This window comes from Phalangium opilio, unplaced genomic scaffold (genome assembly GCF_054372755.1).
Source record: "Phalangium opilio isolate 3A_F unplaced genomic scaffold, DU_Popi_V2 ptg000009l_1, whole genome shotgun sequence".
Classification (NCBI taxonomy): Eukaryota; Metazoa; Arthropoda; class Arachnida; order Opiliones; family Phalangiidae; genus Phalangium; species Phalangium opilio.
In genome coordinates this window covers 1756728-1775629 of record NW_028324146.1, presented here as the reverse complement: position 1 = coordinate 1775629, position 18902 = coordinate 1756728, and the positions used below count along the sequence as shown (strand labels likewise).

General features: G+C 38.5%; 1 protein-coding gene across 1 annotated transcript; it reads right to left on the bottom strand.

Moving 5' to 3' along the window:
• Positions 1 to 583: 583 nt before the first annotated feature.
• On the bottom strand, positions 584 to 18600 carry LOC149713073 (PMS1 protein homolog 1-like). Its single transcript, XM_089845544.1, has 13 exons — positions 18311 to 18600; positions 17673 to 18093; positions 16578 to 16723; positions 15662 to 15784; positions 15452 to 15601; positions 12602 to 13921; positions 10793 to 11003; positions 9864 to 9996; positions 8657 to 8797; positions 6086 to 6280; positions 4384 to 4514; positions 2375 to 2532; positions 584 to 790 (listed from the first exon to the last, which is right to left on the bottom strand). Exons 1-13 carry the CDS (start codon positions 18467 to 18469, stop codon positions 650 to 652), a joined length of 3429 nt encoding a protein of 1142 aa, XP_089701670.1. The 5' UTR covers positions 18470 to 18600; the 3' UTR covers positions 584 to 649.
• Between the last annotated feature and the right edge of the window lie 302 nt (positions 18601 to 18902).

Here is an 18902-nt window from a genome sequence, read left to right as displayed (position 1 = left end):
AATGGCGCTGTATTGAGAAACGCGGAAACAGCAACCGCGGTTTTGCTTCCACGCGGTTTTGCAAACCGCTGTTTTGGGAACCACTTTATTCGAAAACGCTCAACTACCCGTGAACCGGTGGCCATCAGGTCAGTGAAAGATCTGGTCGTAAATTCGTAATCGGGTTATAGCTATTAAGAATATCGTTGAGGTGAAACGAGAGGATGGTCACACGGCAATACAGATGTGAATGTAGCTTTGATCATTAAAAGGATACACAGTTGAGGCGTAGACAATTAGGCCTTTACAAACACAAAGGTAATATCTCTCCAAATTCTATACTCTTCATTTCCTGTTTTTTCCCAATGACTAATTTCCATCCTTATTGTAAGTAAAATGTTGTATGCTTTAATGTATATTGGCAAAGCTTTGAATACTGCTAGGCATATAATAATTCGTAAATTTTAACTTCTGCAATTGCTCATAAAAAAAGAGAAATAATTCCATATCTAGGTAAATAAGTTTGTAAGTAGTCCCCTGGACTCGGAGAGGTAATATTTTGGTTTTCCCGACTTGTTATTACTTATACTCCACAGAACGAGTAGAGGTTGCGGAAAGTAAAAAAAAACTATTTATTTTTCTTAATACAACAATGCATGCGCTATTCATTTCACGTTTTCAAAACAGATACCTTCCGCGTGAAATCAGATGTACAACTTCGCGAAACATCTTTCAAGTTTTTCAGTAACTCCCGCATCTGAGATTTGCTGACAATTTTCGGCATGTTCTTTGAAATCCTCACAGACTCTTCCTAATTATAAAACCAGATAAACAATACTCTTGTAAAAAATGGCTCGTACGCTTATGTACTAACAGTCTACTATATTTTCTGTTCCACTGCATTTTACTGAACAAAAAATTAAAGGGAATGAGAAGCTTCGTTTGAAAAACCTCTGATTTATATAACAAAAGATAGAATTAATTTCTGTCAATTCAAAAATATCAAGCTTGCAATTGACTCCGATTTCTGCTGGTTATTTGGCCGCAATATGCATTTGAAAATGCTTCATATGAAATCCGCTTTTTTTTATTGAAGGCTAAAACGTTTCCCGTAGTACGACGTCACAGACATATTTTTCACGTGAGATGGTGCCACTCTCTCCGCTACCAGACCCAGCGTTTAGACTGGCGAGAAGCTGGAGACGCGCTCATTTTCCCCTGACGTCATAGTGACGCCATCAAACGGGCGAACAAGCTCGACAAGACAAAATTATTGATATATGGAAACTGAGTTTTCGTGATTTTTCAATGGATTTTAAAAATAGAAACTTTGGTTCAATTATATTAAAACCTTGATATTTTGAAAGTAGAGACTCGAAAGTGTAACATAATACCACTTTCGTGCTAAAATATGATATGGAATTGGAAATTCGCATTCCCTTTAAGTTGCATCGGATAATATCAGAAGTAGAATGTAGACTAGAGGTGGGGAGGACCTACCTAACCCTCCCTCGTTTAGTTCGGCCATATTCCGCTTGGAGCGTCTCATTGTTTTCAGAAACCGCTACCAGGGGATCAACTGTCGATGTCTTTTCCAGTATATTCATTTATGTCGAGTGAGTAATTGGGTTTCCTCCAAACATCTAGCCCTCATCCTACTTCTGATAATATTGATGCAAAATGTATTTCTCATGCGATGATTGGATATTGTAGGACTATTTTTGCGTTAAACTAGGCTATACAAAAATGATTGATATGAAAATTAAGCAACTTTGGGTAATATCAGAAGTAAGATGAGACTAGAAGTACTGAGCTAACCAAATTCTTCACTTGGCGAAAGTGAATATTCTTGATAACACAAGAACGGTTGGCCCTCTGGTAGCGGTTTCTCAATTTTCCCTCCAAAACGTAAGACGCTCGCGGCGGTAGACGGCCGTACAAGATTCAAGCACCCGCGTCCGTGTTCCGCGGCTTTAGGTTCAGGGGAAGGGGGTAGGAAAGTCTTTTGGAACTCGACCAATTTTTTTTTCTCTCTAGTGTAGGCGCAGGGATGGAAGCGGCATAAAATCCTCAAATTTGTTCACTAGTGCCAGGATCTATTACCAATGCTAGAGCACTTTAATTCTAGTCCCTTATCTTACTTCTGGTAATATTTAATTTGTTGGTGGATGGACAGTAGAGATTAGGGACATATTGGCATATTAAATTAGGGCAAATCACTGTCCCATTATTATTTTGCTACTAAACAGCAATAGGTAAATATATATAAAGTAGGAGGAGCTAATTGATACGATTTTACAGGCTATTTAAATAGAATTATAGGCGAACATAGGATTGGTTCATATATATATAATTTTAAAGTAATACTGAGGTATTTCTAATATTTTAGGGTTACCTGAAGGTATTTCAGTAGTTTCAATGGTCTGCACTCTTTCAGCTCAATATCTGGGTTTTTCGCGACATTTTGTAATATCTCAATTAAGTCTGTTACGCCATAGTTCGGCAGCGCTTGAGACATCTGCCAAATTTCCGCCCTAAAATCAATACTTGTTTCTGAAAAAAAAAAAAAAACAACAACAAAGTTTTATATACAAGATGTTAAAGGGACAACATGATGATTAGCCAAAGCAACGATTTTTTATTGATTTAGATAACAAAATCAACATAATTGACTAAAATCAGGGATAGATTAAATTTTAGAAGTAGTAATGGAGAACGATTAGTATTTACTTCAGTCCGACTCATAGACCACCCAGTATAGAGCCCCTCCCACCAACACGTAACGAAAAGTTGAAATTATCTTATTGGCTCAATTAAACTACGTTACTAACTGGGACGACGAAAAATACGTAATTCCTTTTTACCTCTGTCGCTATGACCCTCCCGCCTCTTCTTTCATACCCCCCCCCCATTCCCGTGAAAGGGGGTCCGGGACTTTGACGCGCGCCCAGATTACTCTGTTCTCCATTCCTATTTCTAAAGTTAAATCTATTCCTGCTAAAATTTAAACAACAAAAGTCTTACATAAACGATAATAAAAGTTTGAAGCGGTTCACTAGAAGGCTAATTTACCTTTTGAGTTTAAGATGCAAAATTTAGGAAAAATCAAATTACCATTCTACACCGGTAATTTATGGTAATCTAATTTTCACGTTCTTACAGTCTATTAAATTACGTTGAAATGTGAGCCATTTATACCTTGCTTAGCCGTTTTACACAGGTGCGATCGAACGGCAAAGCGAGGGTAAATTGGAACTCAAGCGCCCATGCATATCACCTTGGACCCGCGATTTACTTCAAAAGGGCAATTAAGTTTAATTTAAAATGTATTGCCAAATCCCATTTAATGAGGTAGTGGTATTTTTCTCTTTAAAATAAGACAAGTTTCCCCAAAATCGGTTAATATTTCACCAAGATACAAATTTGTGAAAAAAATTTAGAAACTCGGCTCTCGGGCGAGTTTAGCGTTTCAATTTGAAGTTTCAAACTAAGCTTGGCAAAAAGCATGGGGTTGTTCCTTCGACTTTTGGAAAAGTACTTTCCCCATTAGCAGAAGTAAGATAAGGGACTAGAAGTAAAGGGCTGTAGCATTGGTAATAGATCCTGGCACTAGTGAATAAATTTGAGGATTTTATGCCACCGCTTCTATCGCGCCTACACTAGAGAGAAATAAATTGGTTGAGTTCCAAAAACATTTCCTAAACCCGTTCCCCTCAACCTAAAGCCGCGGAACACGGACGCGGCTCCTTGAATCTAGTTCTGTCGTCTACCGCCGCGAGCGTCTCACGTTTTGGAGGGAAAATTCAGAAACCGCCACCAGAGGGACAACCGTTGGTGTGTTATCAAGAATATTCACTTTTGCCAAGTGAAGAATTTGGTTACCTCAATACTTCTAGTCCCTTATCCTACTTCTGCCAATAGTAAAATGTACTGATCCAATGGGAAGCTTTTTCAAAATGTACTTTCCCCCTGGGGGTAGGAAAATTTCCGTCCCCCTCAACGAAAGGCTTTTAGCGCCATCTAGCGGCGAAATTTTCGTCCCATAGATGCTAATGTTATAAATCAAATTTGAAAATATACTCTAAACAGGCCAAATGTACTTTCGGTACTGAAGACTTTAAAATGTACCGAAAAAGTACAATTGTACCACTCAGAACAAGTTCTTGTATACTTTTCACCTTCTACGTCTGCGGAAACTAACAAACTTTCGGTAGAGAGATTTAAGTATAAGTTCCAATTAATAGACATGTTAAATGGCGTGATTTAAATTAGATTTGCCCTTTTTATATCAAAAATGAGTATTAAGGCCTTAACCTTTAAACCATAAAACATTTGTACAAAATGAACGGAATTTTTCTCATGAATTTTATCAATCCAATACAATAAAGCAAAATTTTTACAAACCCAATCTCCGAACGAAGAATCCATTCCAGGTTAACCTTGGGTCGATGATGTAATCATACGGATCCAAATTTCCATGTTTCTCCGAAGGCATTTTTTGCAAACATTCTTTCAGTGAAGATAAATTCTCGTTTCTGAAATTTTTTTAAAATTCCAGTTTTTCATTGATTAAAACCATACGTTCATAAGATGTGTTCCATAAGTTTGTCACTGGGTACTGAAAGCTTGTTATGAAAATACGTATTTAAAACGCCATAGATTTTCGTAAAGCGACGCCTGGTGAGGCGCAGTCAAAGGCTTAGTATAGACTAAATAGGAAGATAAACCGGAAAAACGAGTGTAGTCTGCAATTCTCGCTTGTCGTTATCGAACTAGCATAGTGTTATACTTATGGAGCATATCTTTAAACGTATGACAATTACAATAAGTCTGAAATGAACTTCCCATCAAGGAATTCTAAATATTTTGTCCCCCAAAATTTTACTTTTATCTAATTCCGAGGAAAATAAAAATTCACGCTTAATTTTCATTTGTGGTTAAATATACCCATTTAAAAGTTGGAGTTAAAATGGAGAGTTTTAACTATTTGATCACCTTGTTTTCTTCAGGGTTGCCACGGAATTTTCAGAACCAAATTCCCTGACTTTTCCAGGTTTTCCCTGACCTTTTTCTGCGATTTTCCCTGACCTTTTTAGGCCGAAAGTGTGAATGTTTACAGCACGTTTTAAGTGCTTATAATTAAATAAACTCGATCTACATTAAGTTTTCTAATGTATTTGTTGCACCAAATTGAATAAGAAACATTTTAACTATAAATAACAGTCTAAGAGATTTTTTAAAGGCATTTACCTACTTCACAAAAACCATTCTAGACATTTTTAAGGATTGCTCTGTGGTAAGAGAGGATGAAGAGAAACTTTCAATAAAGACTTATCCCCAGATATTTTACCCACTAAAACCAAATTCCCTGACTTTGCTGAAATTTTTTAAATTCCCTGCCTTTTCCCTGACTTTGCTGAAATTTTTTAAATTCCCTGGCTTTTCCCTGACTTTGCTGAAATTTTTTAAATTCCCTGACTTTTCCCTGACTTTGCTGCTGAAATTTTTTAAATTCCCTGCCTTTTCCCTGACTTTGCTGAAATTTTTTAAATTCCCTGGCTTTTCCCTGACTTTGCTGCTGAAATTTTTTAAATTCCCTGACTTTGCTGAAATTTTTTAAATTCCCTGGCTTTTCCCTGACTTTGCTGAAATTTTTTAAATTCCCTGGCTTTTCCCTGACTTTGCTGCTGAAATTTTTTAAATTCCCTGGCTTTTCCCTGACTTTGCTGAAATTTTTTAAACTCCCTGGCTTTTCCCTGACTTTGCTGCTGAAATTTTTTAAATTCCCTGACTTTTCCAGGTTTTCCCTGACCCGTGGCAACCCTGTTCTTAAAGGACGCCACCAGAAGCTCGCGGGCGCAGTAGTTTTGTAAGAAGTAAAACCAAGTCCGCGGTCCGCGTTTGTGCAAGCCTAGAGTGGGGTCCTTTAAGACAGAACACCCGATATATGGACCCAAAGACGCTACATAAAACTTCAAACAAAATAGCTTTGCTGGACTGAGAATATTGAAACCCTATCTAACGTCGTTGGATCGACAAACAGGATGCAGACTTCCATTTTGAAAAAGGTCTTTTATACAGAAATAGAATAATAATTAGCACCAACCTCAAGAAGTCCAATTTAATTGGAGTTCGTAGGACCACAAGTGATAGTTTAAAGGTCATACGTAAATTAGCACAAAGAACCAGCTCCCGCATTTTTTTAATGTCCAATAAAACAATGATCTTTTCATTGGACAATCCAAACCAGAGTTCGTTTACTTGTCCAATTAGTTTGATTGATTGCTCGTTCAATGATTTTCTGAAGAGAGAAATAAGAGTTATAATTCGTCATTGACGTCACGTTACGTTTTAAAAGGATAGTCAACAGAGTTAGTTTTTACACTAACTTTCATTCTCAATTGTCAAGTTTTAAAGTATTTAAAGTGATGGAAACATTTACGAAAGGCGAAATTAAATGCTACTACCCATAGGTGTGCGAATAATACTATTTTGGGCATCGAACCGGTTACCGAATACCAAAAAGTTTCTTATCAAATCCCGAATCGAATACTTCCAACTCGAACACCGAATAGTTAGGCCTTGGTAATTTTTAACTACCCGATTATTCGCGAATAGTTGAGCCTAGTTTTCGCGAATAATTGAGCCTAGTTTTCGCGAATAATTGAGCCTAGTTTTCGCGAATAATTGAGCCTAGTTTTCGCGAATAATTGAGCCTAATATTCGCGAATAGTCGAGCCTAATATTCGAGAACAGTTGAGCCTAGTATTCGAGAATAATTGAGCCTAATATTCGCGAATAGTCGAGCCTAATATTCGAAAACAGTTGAGCCTAGTATTCGAGAATAATTGAGCCTAGTATTCGCGAATAATTGAGCCTAGTTTTCGCGAATACTTGAGCCTAGTATTCGAGAATACTTGAGCCTAGTATTCGAGAATACTTGAGCCTAGTATTCGAGAATACTTGATCCCAGTATTCGAGAATAGTTGAGCCTAGTATTCGAGAATAGTTGAGCCTAATATTCGAGAATAGTTGAGCCTAATATTCGAGAACAGTTGAGCCTAATATTCGAGAACAGTTGAGCCTAATATTCGAGAACAGTTGAGCCTAATATTCGAGAACAGTTGAGCCTAATATTCGAGAACAGTTGAGCCTAATATTCGAGAACAGTTGAGCCTAGTATTCGAGAATAATTGAGCCTAGTATTCGCGAATAATTGAGCCTAGTTTTCGCGAATACTTGAGCCTAGTATTCGAGAATACTTGAGCCTAGTATTCGAGAATACTTGAGCCTAGTATTCGAGAATACTTGATCCCAGTATTCGAGAATAGTTGAGCCTAGTATTCGAGAATAGTTGAGCCTAATATTCGAGAATAGTTGAGCCTAATATTCGAGAACAGTTGAGCCTAATATTCGAGAACAGTTGAGCCTAATATTCGAGAACAGTTGAGCCTAATATTCGAGAACAGTTGAGCCTAATATTCGAGAACAGTTGAGCCTAATATTCGAGAACAGTTGAGCCTAGTATTCGAGAATAATTGAGCCTAGTATTCGCGAATAATTGAGCCTAGTTTTCGCGAATACTTGAGCCTAGTATTCGAGAATACTTGAGCCTAGTATTCGAGAATACTTGAGCCTAGTATTCGAGAATACTTGATCCCAGTATTCGAGAATAGTTGAGCCTAGTATTCGAGAATAGTTGAGCCTAATATTCGAGAATAGTTGAGCCTAATATTCGAGAACAGTTGAGCCTAATATTCGAGAACAGTTGAGCCTAATATTCGAGAACAGTTGAGCCTAATATTCGAGAACAGTTGAGCCTAATATTCGAGAACAGTTGAGCCTAATATTCGAGAACAGTTGAGCCTAATATTCGAGAACAGTTGAGCCTAATATTCGAGAACAGTTGAGCCTAGTATTCGAGAATAATTGAGCCTAGTATTCGCGTATAGTTGAGCCTAATATTCGCGAATAGTTGAGCCTAATATTCGCGAATAGTTGAGCCTAATATTCGCGAATAGTTGAGCCTAGTATTCGCGAATAGTTGAGCCTAATATTCGCGAATAGTTGAGCCTAATATTCGCGAATAGTTGAGCCTAGTATTCGCGAATAGATGAGCCTAGTATTCGCGAATAGATGAGCCTAGTATTCGCGAATAGATGAGCCTAGTATTCGCGAATAGATGAGCCTAGTATTCGCGAATAGATGAGCCTAGTATTCGCGAATAGATGAGCCTAGTATTCGCGAATAGATGAGCCTAGTATTCGCGAATAGTTGAGCCTAGTATTCGAGAATAGTTAACATTCAGAAGCTCCTATATTTCAAAGTACCTCTCCTCATTAGTCGTCTAGTATTTTTCAAGGCACTTGCAACTTTGCAAGTTGCTGGTAGCTTTTGATGGGAGATAAATAAAATTGGGAGGCTATTTTTAAAATACGCTGGGTCTCTCAATACTCCGTAGAGAGAGCTGCAGGGCCAAGGCCCTAATTTTATGGAAGTCAAATCTTAATTGAATAGCCAATTCAGTATGCAATATTCGTGTCGAATTGTGAAAATGGGCTTATCGAATACCAGATCGCATTATTCGATTTGGTGTAGATCGAATTATTTGATTAAAACGGTTAACCTCACAGCTCCACTATTATTCCTTTAAAAATGTAAACTAATTTAAAATTACGTGGATTTCTTTCGCTGCGAAAAACTCAGTTCCAGGTTTTTCATTGAAAATGCGACATCGTTAATTTTTATATTTCTCGAGTCAGTCTCTTCAAATTCTATTTCATCATCACTTTGGTTAAATATCTTGTTTGAAGTTTCACTGAAAAGAAATTGTTAAATGTCAAATATCAATGTTTCATCTTCGCTTATCAGGGCTGCCACAATTTGAAATATTTTAAAGATCATCACAATCCTAGCAATAAGACCCGTCACCCGTACATTTTAGAGTTACTAAAAATATTATTTGTCGGGAAATTATGTTTTAAACATATTTATAGAAATGTGCACCTCGGAACCGTTCAACATTGCAAATTTCCTAACCCAAGAAATATTCTCCACTAAAATGAAAGACTCGAACTTTTTGGACTATTTTTAATTAAAGGGAATAAAAAGCTTCGTTAGAAAAACCTTTGATTTATATAACAAAAGATAGAATTAATTTCTGTGAATTCAAAAATATCAAGCTTTTAATTCTCCCATTTCTGATTATTTGGCCGCAATGTGCATTTGAAAATGTTAATGCTTCATATCAAATTATTGAAAATCTGCTTTTTATGAAGGGCTAAAACGTTTCCCCGTAGGCTGACGTCACAGATATATTTTTCACGCCAGATGGCGCCACTCTCTCCGCTATCAGACCCAGAGTTTAGACTGGCGAGAAGCTCGAGACGCGTATACCTCGAGCGTGTAGGATTCCTGCGGTTATTTTTCCTCACGTCATAGTGATGTTATCAAGCGGGCAAACAAGCTCGACAAGACAAAATTGTTGATATATCGAAACTGAGTTTTCGTCATTTCTCGATGGATTTTAAAAATAGAAACTTTGGTTTGTAAATACTTGATATTTTGAAACTCAAAAGTGTAACATAATACCACTTTCGTGGTAAAATATTTCGCATTCCCTTTATTTGTTGTAAAAAACGTCTGAAAATTTCTTTTACAACATATTTATTGCAACGCGAAATGTTATGAAACGCTCAACGTTGCAATTTTCGCATATCCACTACTAATATCAAATTCCCCAATGTGGCCCCACTTTCCCTGACCTTGTTAAACTTCCCTGAATTCCCAGAACATTTTTCTCCGTTTAAAATTCCTCGAATTTCAGGTTTTCACCCAAACTGTAGCAACCGGAAATGAAAGAAACGAAACGAAACGAAACTTACACTGCATTTGTTTCTATCCCACCGAAAGATTTAAGAACATAACGTTCTCTTTCAAATTCAGTTAGATTCTTCCACTTTTCTAGCAACATTTCGTTAACTCTTCCTGGAGAAACATCTGGGTTACAAGACAAAACTACACAAAAAAGAAATTTTGCAATATTAGTGGCAAACTACTTGAATAAGAGACTATTTATTTATATTTTATAGTTTAAACAAAAGAGCTATCTCAGAAGCCTTAGTGTGACGTCACCCATGCTATTTGCCCATAGAACCAAAGCAAGGGTAAGCCCATGACGTTTTACCTAGGCACTGACGTCACAACTGAGATAGCTCCAATGTCACTAGATGATGCTATAGTCGACCTGTGGAGTTAACTGGCACACTAAGCTTAGGAAATACTGGGTTTAGCTCCGCCCTTGGGGTCGAGTTCTGATTGGTTCGTGCCTTTGGCAAGGTAAAATTGGTGTGTAGGAGCGCCACAAGAGTCGACATTTACTATACATAGTTTACAAACTACGAGGATTCATACGATTTACACAGGGAGGTCAGGCTTCAAGTCTTACACAAGGAGCCCTGACTCACTGGTGGAGTCTAAAGCCAGGCCTCCTTGTGTAAATGGTATTAATCCTCCTAGTCTGTAAACTAAGTATAAGTCGCCCACCTAACTCTAGCACACGAAATTGAAACCGCTGTTCTTAAATCGTTTCTCATTCGCTAAATCAAATCAGACCACGCCTAAAGTTTAATTAGTTCCCCATAGATGGCAAACAAATCAGTCCTTAGCTCATAACGCGAAAAGTGCATGGTGTCCCGTTTCGTATGATGGTGCGGCAATTGGAACTAATAAGCAAGCTGACTAACAGAGAAGGTTTCAAAAATTCGAATATGAACTACTCCCCTAGTGTTAAAAATCACAAATGTTTCATTACCTTGCGCTTTGTGTTCTCGGCTAAAAAGTGCAAAAGGCGTGATTCGAGATTTTGAAATGTTTTGCTTGGAAATCAAATCAGTGATTCGTGGCTGCTGATCAGCTAATTGTATCTTTTTTCTGGTTTTTGGGGTGACGCCATCTTGCGGGGATCTTACGCACGAATTATCTCTCTTTTTAGATAAAGAATTTCCAGGTACTACATCAGTAGGCTACAAGATTATTTAAGCCAAATTAGTTAACTCAATATTTGTTCCAACAGTAATTGATAGAGATGGGACTCCACAGATGGCAGTGGTGGGCGGGTTAAAATCACTTTGAAATAAGTCAAAGGCACCACGTGATGGCAATATCCAACAACTCCATATGGAGTTGGACCGTTCCGTTGCCTACGTTATATCTGATGCGCTGGGTTTTACCAGGAATGTATGGAGGGGTTGGAATGGCTAAGGTCAAATCCTAATCGGCGTGAAATGATCTTGGAAACAACTGGCGTGGCTTAATTTACGCTAGTGACGTCATAGCCTGACGTAAAAATCGTATTTTCCACTTAAATTATTTTCATTCATTCATTGGCTGCCAAAAAAACTTGTTTGTTAAAATTCTCCACCCTCTCCCCTAGGTCCTCTGCCTAGGCTGAGAGAATCGAATATGAACGCCAACGGCGGCGAATCAGCGCGTTTAACATTAAAAAATCTAAAAGGTCACTTCTGCCATGGCTTTTTTAACGAGTCATGACATTTTTCGCCTTTGGTAGACAGCTAAACAGACGTAGGGGGAGGAGCTACACTTCTAAAAAAATGAACTCGCCTTATGTTTCCACCATCAAGGGTACAACGAGGGCCCCTTAGCCATTCCAGCCCCTCAATACATTCCTGATCATACTAAAGGCTCTTTCAGACGATCCAACTTTTTGACTCAGCTAGATGGGTCAAAAAGTTGTTAGTTGTATCAACTTGACAACTTTTGAAGGGAAAAGTGAAATAAATCCTTCCTATTCACACGACTAAAGTTTTACCGCCAAATGGAACTTTTTAAGCGCCACCTACCTTAGCACTTACAAAATAACCCGCGAAAAAGGGTCGGCTTTTTTTGTGTAATTGATTTTGATTGGCTTAAGAAATGAATTTAATAAGTTGAGTCAGCAAAAATTGGATCACTGATTCAATTTTTCCTAGCCAACTTTTTTGTTGACTCAACTCATCCAGCGGCGTCTATTCACACGATCAGAAGTGAGATGAGACTAGAAGTATCGAGGTAACTAAATTATTCACTTGACGAAAGTGAATATTCTTGATGACGCACCAACAGTTGGCCCTCTGGTAGCAGTTTCTGAATTTTCCCTCCAAAACGTGAGACGCTCGCGGCGGTAGACGGCCGAACTAGATTCAAGGAGCCGCGTCCGTGTTCCGCGGCTTTAGGTTGAGGGGAAGGGGGTAGGAAATTTTTTTTGGAACTCGACCAATTATTTTCTCAGTAGTGTAGGCGCGATGGAAGCGGCGAATAAAATCCTCAAATTTGTTCACTAGTGCCAGGATCTACTATCAATGCTAGAGCCCTTCACTTCTAGTCTCATCTCGCTTCTGACACGATCCAACTAGTTGATTCACCTCGAGTTGACCCATCAAGCTGAGTCAAAAAGTTGGATCGTCTGAAAGAGCCTTAAGTTGGTTTTCTTATGGTGGGTTAAACCAGAGGGTTTTTTTGGGCTGGGTTTTTTAAAATCGAACCCTGACACTGCATGAACTCCCTGTATAAACGAAATCAATTCCTGGTTGCAATTGCAACGACTGTCAAAATTGATACAAACCACAATAACATTGTTGTCTCTGCCAACAATTTTGCCTCTACTCCAGCAGTCGCTTCTTTCTGGAGTCATCTGGCTTAGCGGCGATCCAGAGAAAAAATCCGCGATACTATGCACAGTTTTGCCATTGATTTCCGATGAATTTTTAATCTTATTAATATTTTCATGTTTTGAATTTTCACGTAATGTGGAAGCAATTATTGAAGTTCCACGTGATTCCTTTGCATCTTGTTCACTTGTGTCTTGGCTTTCGAATAAATCTAAACCTGGCTTTGACAAGTTTCTGCCGTTAGTGTTTTCGGATGCTTTTTCATTTTTCGAGAGTTCATTATTTTCGCGTAACGTAAAAAATGATTTAGTAATTTCACGTGAATCCTTAGCACATTGTTGCGAAATTTCACGTGAATCCTTAGCACATTGTTGCGAAATTTCACGTGAATCCTTAGCACATTGTTGCGAAATTTCACGTGAATCCTTAGCACATTGTTGCGAATTTTCACGTGAATTCTTAGCACATTGTTGCGAAATTTCACGTGAATTCTTAGCACATTGTTGCGCAATTTCTGTTATATTATCTTGGCTTTCAAATAAGTCAAAATTTAGTTTCGATAAGTTTTTGCCGTTACGTTCATTAGGTATTTTCTCACAGTTCACATTTTCACTCGACGTTGAAGATTTTGGCACAGTTATAGTAATTTTGGGGGAATTTTGGACACTTTCTCGCGTCGTGTTCGCAGTAGCGCTTCTAAATAAATCAAAACTAACATCAGCAAAATTTGTCCCATTTGATTTACCAAAGTTTTTTTCACATATAGAATTTTCACTCGGTGCTAAAAATGCATGTTTCGCCGCGGTACTTAACGAATTTCCGCGTGAAATTTGACCAGTAAGTGGCGTAGTATCTAAATCATCTTCATTCCGAAATGATTCCAAATTTTCACCGCTAGATTTGTCGAATACTTTTTCACATATTGAATTTTCACTCAGTGTTGAAAATGGCTTCACAACGTTATTTGAAGAACTTTCGCGTGAAATTTGAACACTAGGTGGCGTAGTGTTTAAAATACCTTCATTTTGAAATGATTCAAAATTTTTATCGTTAGACTTTTCCAGAATTTTTTCTGATTTTCGTTCGATAGAATTAGCAGTTCGTTTCCGACGTTTAGCGCTAACATTTTCACTATCAGAATCATAATCACGGCTAGTGTTCAGCACTGGGTTACCGCTAAACGTTAGGTCAATTTGGTTGACCGCTTCTTGAGTTCCAAGAACTTTGTCGTAGAATTTGGACAGTAGTCTCGTGACTAGAGACAAGACTTGGTCCTGGAGCATAAAATGTGGCATAAAATAGGCTTAGCAAACACGTGTATGTGTATCCAGGGAAAATTAATGGAGAGCCGTCATTGGTTAGAGTAAATATTTATGCCAACGCCATCTAACCTCACCGTAAAGCGTAAAAGTCAGGATTAAACGCAGTGATAAGAATATAAGCATGGATAAAGAATGCGCGTGAGCTTGAAATTTGTTTTCACTCTACAGGATAGGCAACTCCCTATCTCGGACGACAGCTTATTCTGTATATATTCTCTTACAACATCGGTTGTCAGCACGCGCAATCCTAGGTCTCTATGAAACCTAGCTTTGTACGTGCTGTCAAGAGAACAAAAACTTCAGGATCTTCAGGATTTAAAATTTCCGCGAGGTTTTTTAGCTCGAGTGCACGGATCTCTAGGCCTTAGTTTCAAATACCGTGAAATTGAGTACAGCCTACTACACGTATTAGAAACTAAGACCTAGAGGTCCGTGCATTCGAGCTAAAAAACTCGCGGATATTTTAAATCCTGAAGTTTTTCGTCTCTTGTCAGCACGTACAAAGCTAGGTTACATAGAGACCTAACTTAGAGTGTGCTGACAACCGATGTTGTAACAGAGTATATAGAGAATAAGCTGTCGTTCGAGATAGGGAGTTGCCTATCCTATAGCGTGAAAACAAATTTCAAGCTCACGCGCATTCTTTATATATCCATGATATAAGAGTGTAGATTTGACAACTTCATCTCTGGCGGTTGACAACCAGGTTGAGACGCGCCCGCGCAACTTAATTAGATTGACTTTTATCACGAATATATCTAACAAAGAATTTACATCTGTATGGCTATACCCCTAAGATAATGTCAGGAGGTCGCTGGTACCACTTAATAGTCGTTTTTATCCTGTCTTATGATTGGCTCACTGAACTAACGTTTCATAGGCTTGTTAGGTAACACCCAAATCAAATCGTCAGGGTAGAAGGGGTAAGAGACGGCAAGGTGTCGGGAAAGAGACGGCAAGGTGTCGGGAAAGAGATGGCAAGGTGTCGGGAAAAAGACGGCAAGTGTCGGGAAAGAGACGGCAAGGTGTCGGGAAAGAGACGGCAGAAAGGTGTTGGGAAAGAGGCGGCAAGGTGTCGGGTAAGAGACGGCAAGGTGTCGGGAAAGAGACGGCAAGGTGTCGGGAAAGAGGCGGCAAGGTGTCGGGAAAGAGGCGGCAGAAAGGTGTCGGGAAATAGGCGGCAGAAAGGTGTCGGGAAATAGGCGGCAGAAAGGTGTCGGGAAAGAGACGGCAAGGTGTCGGGTAAGGGACGGGAAAAGGCGTTTTTGAGTTGGCAAAGTGCCTGTTATAATTAAGTTTCACTTTCCCCGGTACTAAGACGTACTGCAGGCCAAGAATGATATTTTGACTCGATAAAGTGTGGTGAACCGACACTGTTGGCCAACACGGCCGTTACTTTCGCGCTACTAGGGATACTAATTAAGGAGCAATGGCGATCCCCATTAATTTTCTCCCTTAAAAGTTTATAAAAAAAACTCTTACGTGGCATTCAATGTGAACTTCCATTTTGGCAGGTTCCAAATTTATATCAACTTGTTCCAAAGGTAACTTTATCGAAAAGTACGATAATGGGTACAAAGATTTTGCCAAGTTTTCACGTGTAATGGATTCAGAGTAAAATTGGTGGATCACCTATGATAAAATAATTTAATTATTCAGTTAAATTATTGTCCAAATTGCGTCGTACAATACCTTAGTGATCTCCTTAATACGTGTTGGTCTTTTATTTACAGATAGAAAAACACTATCCGAGGTTGATCCTGAAGTATCACTACTGTACAAACCAGCTTTAGGTAAATACGCCTCAATAGAAATCTGGCAAATATTTATTTTGATTAAATTTTTATTTACATTATTATATGATATATTCAGGGTTGCCACAATTTAAAGAAATTTCCAAATTATTAAATTCCTAATTGACTTTCCATATTTTCCCTATTTCCCGTAATTTAAATATTTTCTACTGGCTGTTATTCCCGCGGCGTCGTTCGCGTGTAATAAGAACTTCCATCAAAATGATGCAAAGAATGGGTAGATTTTACTGATTCGACTAATAATTTTGTAGCACCCTAGGAGCGAAGGCACTCGGCGTTGCCCGTCAGCCCGTCGGGACATTTTTTATTACTTTTCAGGCGGACATTATTCCATAAAGAAGGGTTTTTAAGTTTTTGGCCGCCATTTAAAAAGATGGCATCAAATCGAACCCAAAAGACCGCATTCAGCCCGTCTATAGGTTAAAGGAAACCAGTTTACTAAATATTTGCGAAATCGGTTGAAACGCGCGGACTTTGTTGCATAGAGAAGATTCATTTTACATTTCTGGGCGCCATTTTTTAAGATGGCGGCGGATTGGGGGGGAATCTTTCTTAGTACGCGCCTACTACTTATGAGTAACGTTCCTGCAAATTTTCAGCCTTCTAGGGCAAGCGGTTTGGGCTGGGCGTTGATTATCAGTCAGTCTGTCAGTCAGGACTTTGATTTATATAGATATAGATTTTTAAAAAGGTTCCTTTCAGCTACAACTCATCAAAACATTTATTGTTGTCCCATGACTTACTGAGCAGACGTGACAACTCTGTAAGATTGGAAATTAAATTAAGACACTCACGTTTGTTGTTTCTTCCGTAATTGAGGTACAATCCATGTGAGAATAAACCCTGGCACCCCATACATGTAACAATGCCGATTTTACATCGTTTACAACGGGTTTTAAAAATATTAGAGCGTTGCAATGGTAAAGAGCAATACGAATTTCTAAAAATACAGTAAATATAGTAAAAACTAGCAATTTCAATCATTTTCAAGATTGTTGCCAGCAATTCGGGTCTTAATAAAACCTATACCAGGGTTCATAAAACTTTTGGGAGACAAATTTCCCTGAGATTTCCAGGTATTTCCCCATATTCTTCCATGAGTTTTCCAGGTTTTTCCCATATATGGAGTATCCTATGGAGCAAATGTTAACGAAGGAGGGGGGGGGCAAATGGGACTATTACATAATCAAAGGACATCCCCGTATCTCTAATATAACCAGAGTTATGAGCCTCTAAAGTGTAGTGTAATGCTATTCCTATGGAGGGTATGTTCACGAACATTTTGCTTAATTACTCGGCCCCTGTTTGACGAAATCTTAAGTTTTTAGTATGGTTGGATGAGGGGCAGATACAGGGATGTCCTTTGAGTATGTTATAGTCCTATTTGCCCCCAACCAACCATACGAAAAACTTGAAAGAGATTCGAGTAAAAAGGGGCCGAGTAATTGAGGAAAATGTCCATAGGATTAACATTACACTATACTTTGGAGGCTCATAACTCTGGTTATATTAGAGATATGGGGATGTCCTTTGAGTATGTTATAGTCCTATTTGCCCCCCCCCTCCCTCCATCGTTAACATTTGCACCATAGGATACTCCATATACGGGAAAAATCTGGGAAACTCAGGGAAGTATATGGGGATTAAAACCTGGAAATTTCAGGGAAATTTGTTTTCCAAAAGTTGTATGAACCCTGATTGACCTTTTAAACATTTAAAAAAGGGGTAGCCAGTAAAGGGCGCTAGTAAATACCCTCAACTTATGAGCAGCGGGCATAACCATTCTTACGGTATCCCAACAGTTTGACCTTTCGTTTGGTTAATTAATTTGCGACTAAAAACTGAAGTGCAGGCAACAATCTTGAAAGTAACCCGATTTTTCAATTTACCAGGATGCAACACCGCGTAATGTTTGACGAACAACTCCACCTTGGTTAATTCCTCCTTCTTACGTTTAATTGATTTGTAAAGTTGTCGCCTGACGGGTAAATTCCCAAAGATATTTTCAATTATAACGGTGGTACCATTTCCCATGGAGCCGTTTCGGATGGATGTAACTTGGCCAGTTTCATCAAAGGAAGAAGTAACACTGCATTTCATTGACTTTGTTCTAGTCGTAAGAGTCATTTTCGATACGGCGCAAATCGCACCCAAGGCCTCCCCTCGAAAACCGTACGTTGAAAGTTTACATAAGTCAGTATGGTTCGTTAATTTTGAAGTATAATGAGGTTTCGCTATTAGATTTATTTCGTTTTCTTCAATACCGCTACCATTGTCCGTAACTTCAATTTTTCTTAACCCAAAATCTATCTGTAATGTTAAAGAAATAAAAGTTATAACGTCGGACAGAGACAATAGACTAATGGCACCCCATGTTATTTCCCCATAGAGCTTAATACAGTCGAAGGCAGAGGGCTGCCATTACCCTATTAGTGTTGGACATAAAATTCGAATTACGGTTTAAAAATTGAGATTCCTTAACTTTCTCTCCAAATAAAGCTTAATTATTAATAAAGTCGTAAATTACCAATTTAATTTCGATGTTTGTTGCGCTTGAATCCAATGCATTCTCCAAAAGTTCCTTTATGGCGCCAAAAATTGTGGAAATGGTTTGGCTACTGTATATTAAGCGAGAAGTTGATTCTGGCAGTACTTTTATCGGATTCTGGCCACAATTTGAACTCATATTTACGTATTAAATGGTAATTTTGATTATATTAACGTTAATTTTAAAAGTCTGATTCAAGGAGACAATTCAACTGCAAGCTGTCAAGTCTAACCCCTGTGGCTTCGAGCGCGGGTCATAATCAAAATCTTTTTACAGGCGTATTAGCAGACGATTCAAGACGAAATCTAGGCTGAGCATAAACGCCCGAAAAAGCTCGGTAATTTAATTCAGCGTGGGAAATAAAGCGGTGGCACAGGGCAAATGACTAGTTTAAAAATTGCCTGGACCAGTTTAAAAATTAAATCGGAGGGGGGATCAGTGCTCCACTTGACCACTAATAAAATTCAAGGGTAGCCAGAGCCCAGACAATATCTTAACTATTCTAATTATCCACTTCTTTAGTTTAGCAGACGACACGCCCTGGTCAATGGTCATGGACCAGTTTATTTAT

Bases quoted from the DNA above. Each gene is read 5' to 3' on its own strand.
- LOC149713073 (XM_089845544.1), bottom strand. From the start codon at position 18,469: ATGAGTTCAAATTGTGGCCAGAATCCGATAAAAGTACTGCCAGAATCA. The intron at 15,785-16,577 runs GTGAGTGTCTTA...AATATTTGCCAG, and splicing joins TTACGGAAGAAACAACAAAC to ATTTCTATTGAGGCGTATTT. The intron at 791-2,374 runs GTAACCCTAAAA...TTTTATAATTAG, and splicing joins AACTACTGAAATACCTTCAG to GAAGAGTCTGTGAGGATTTC.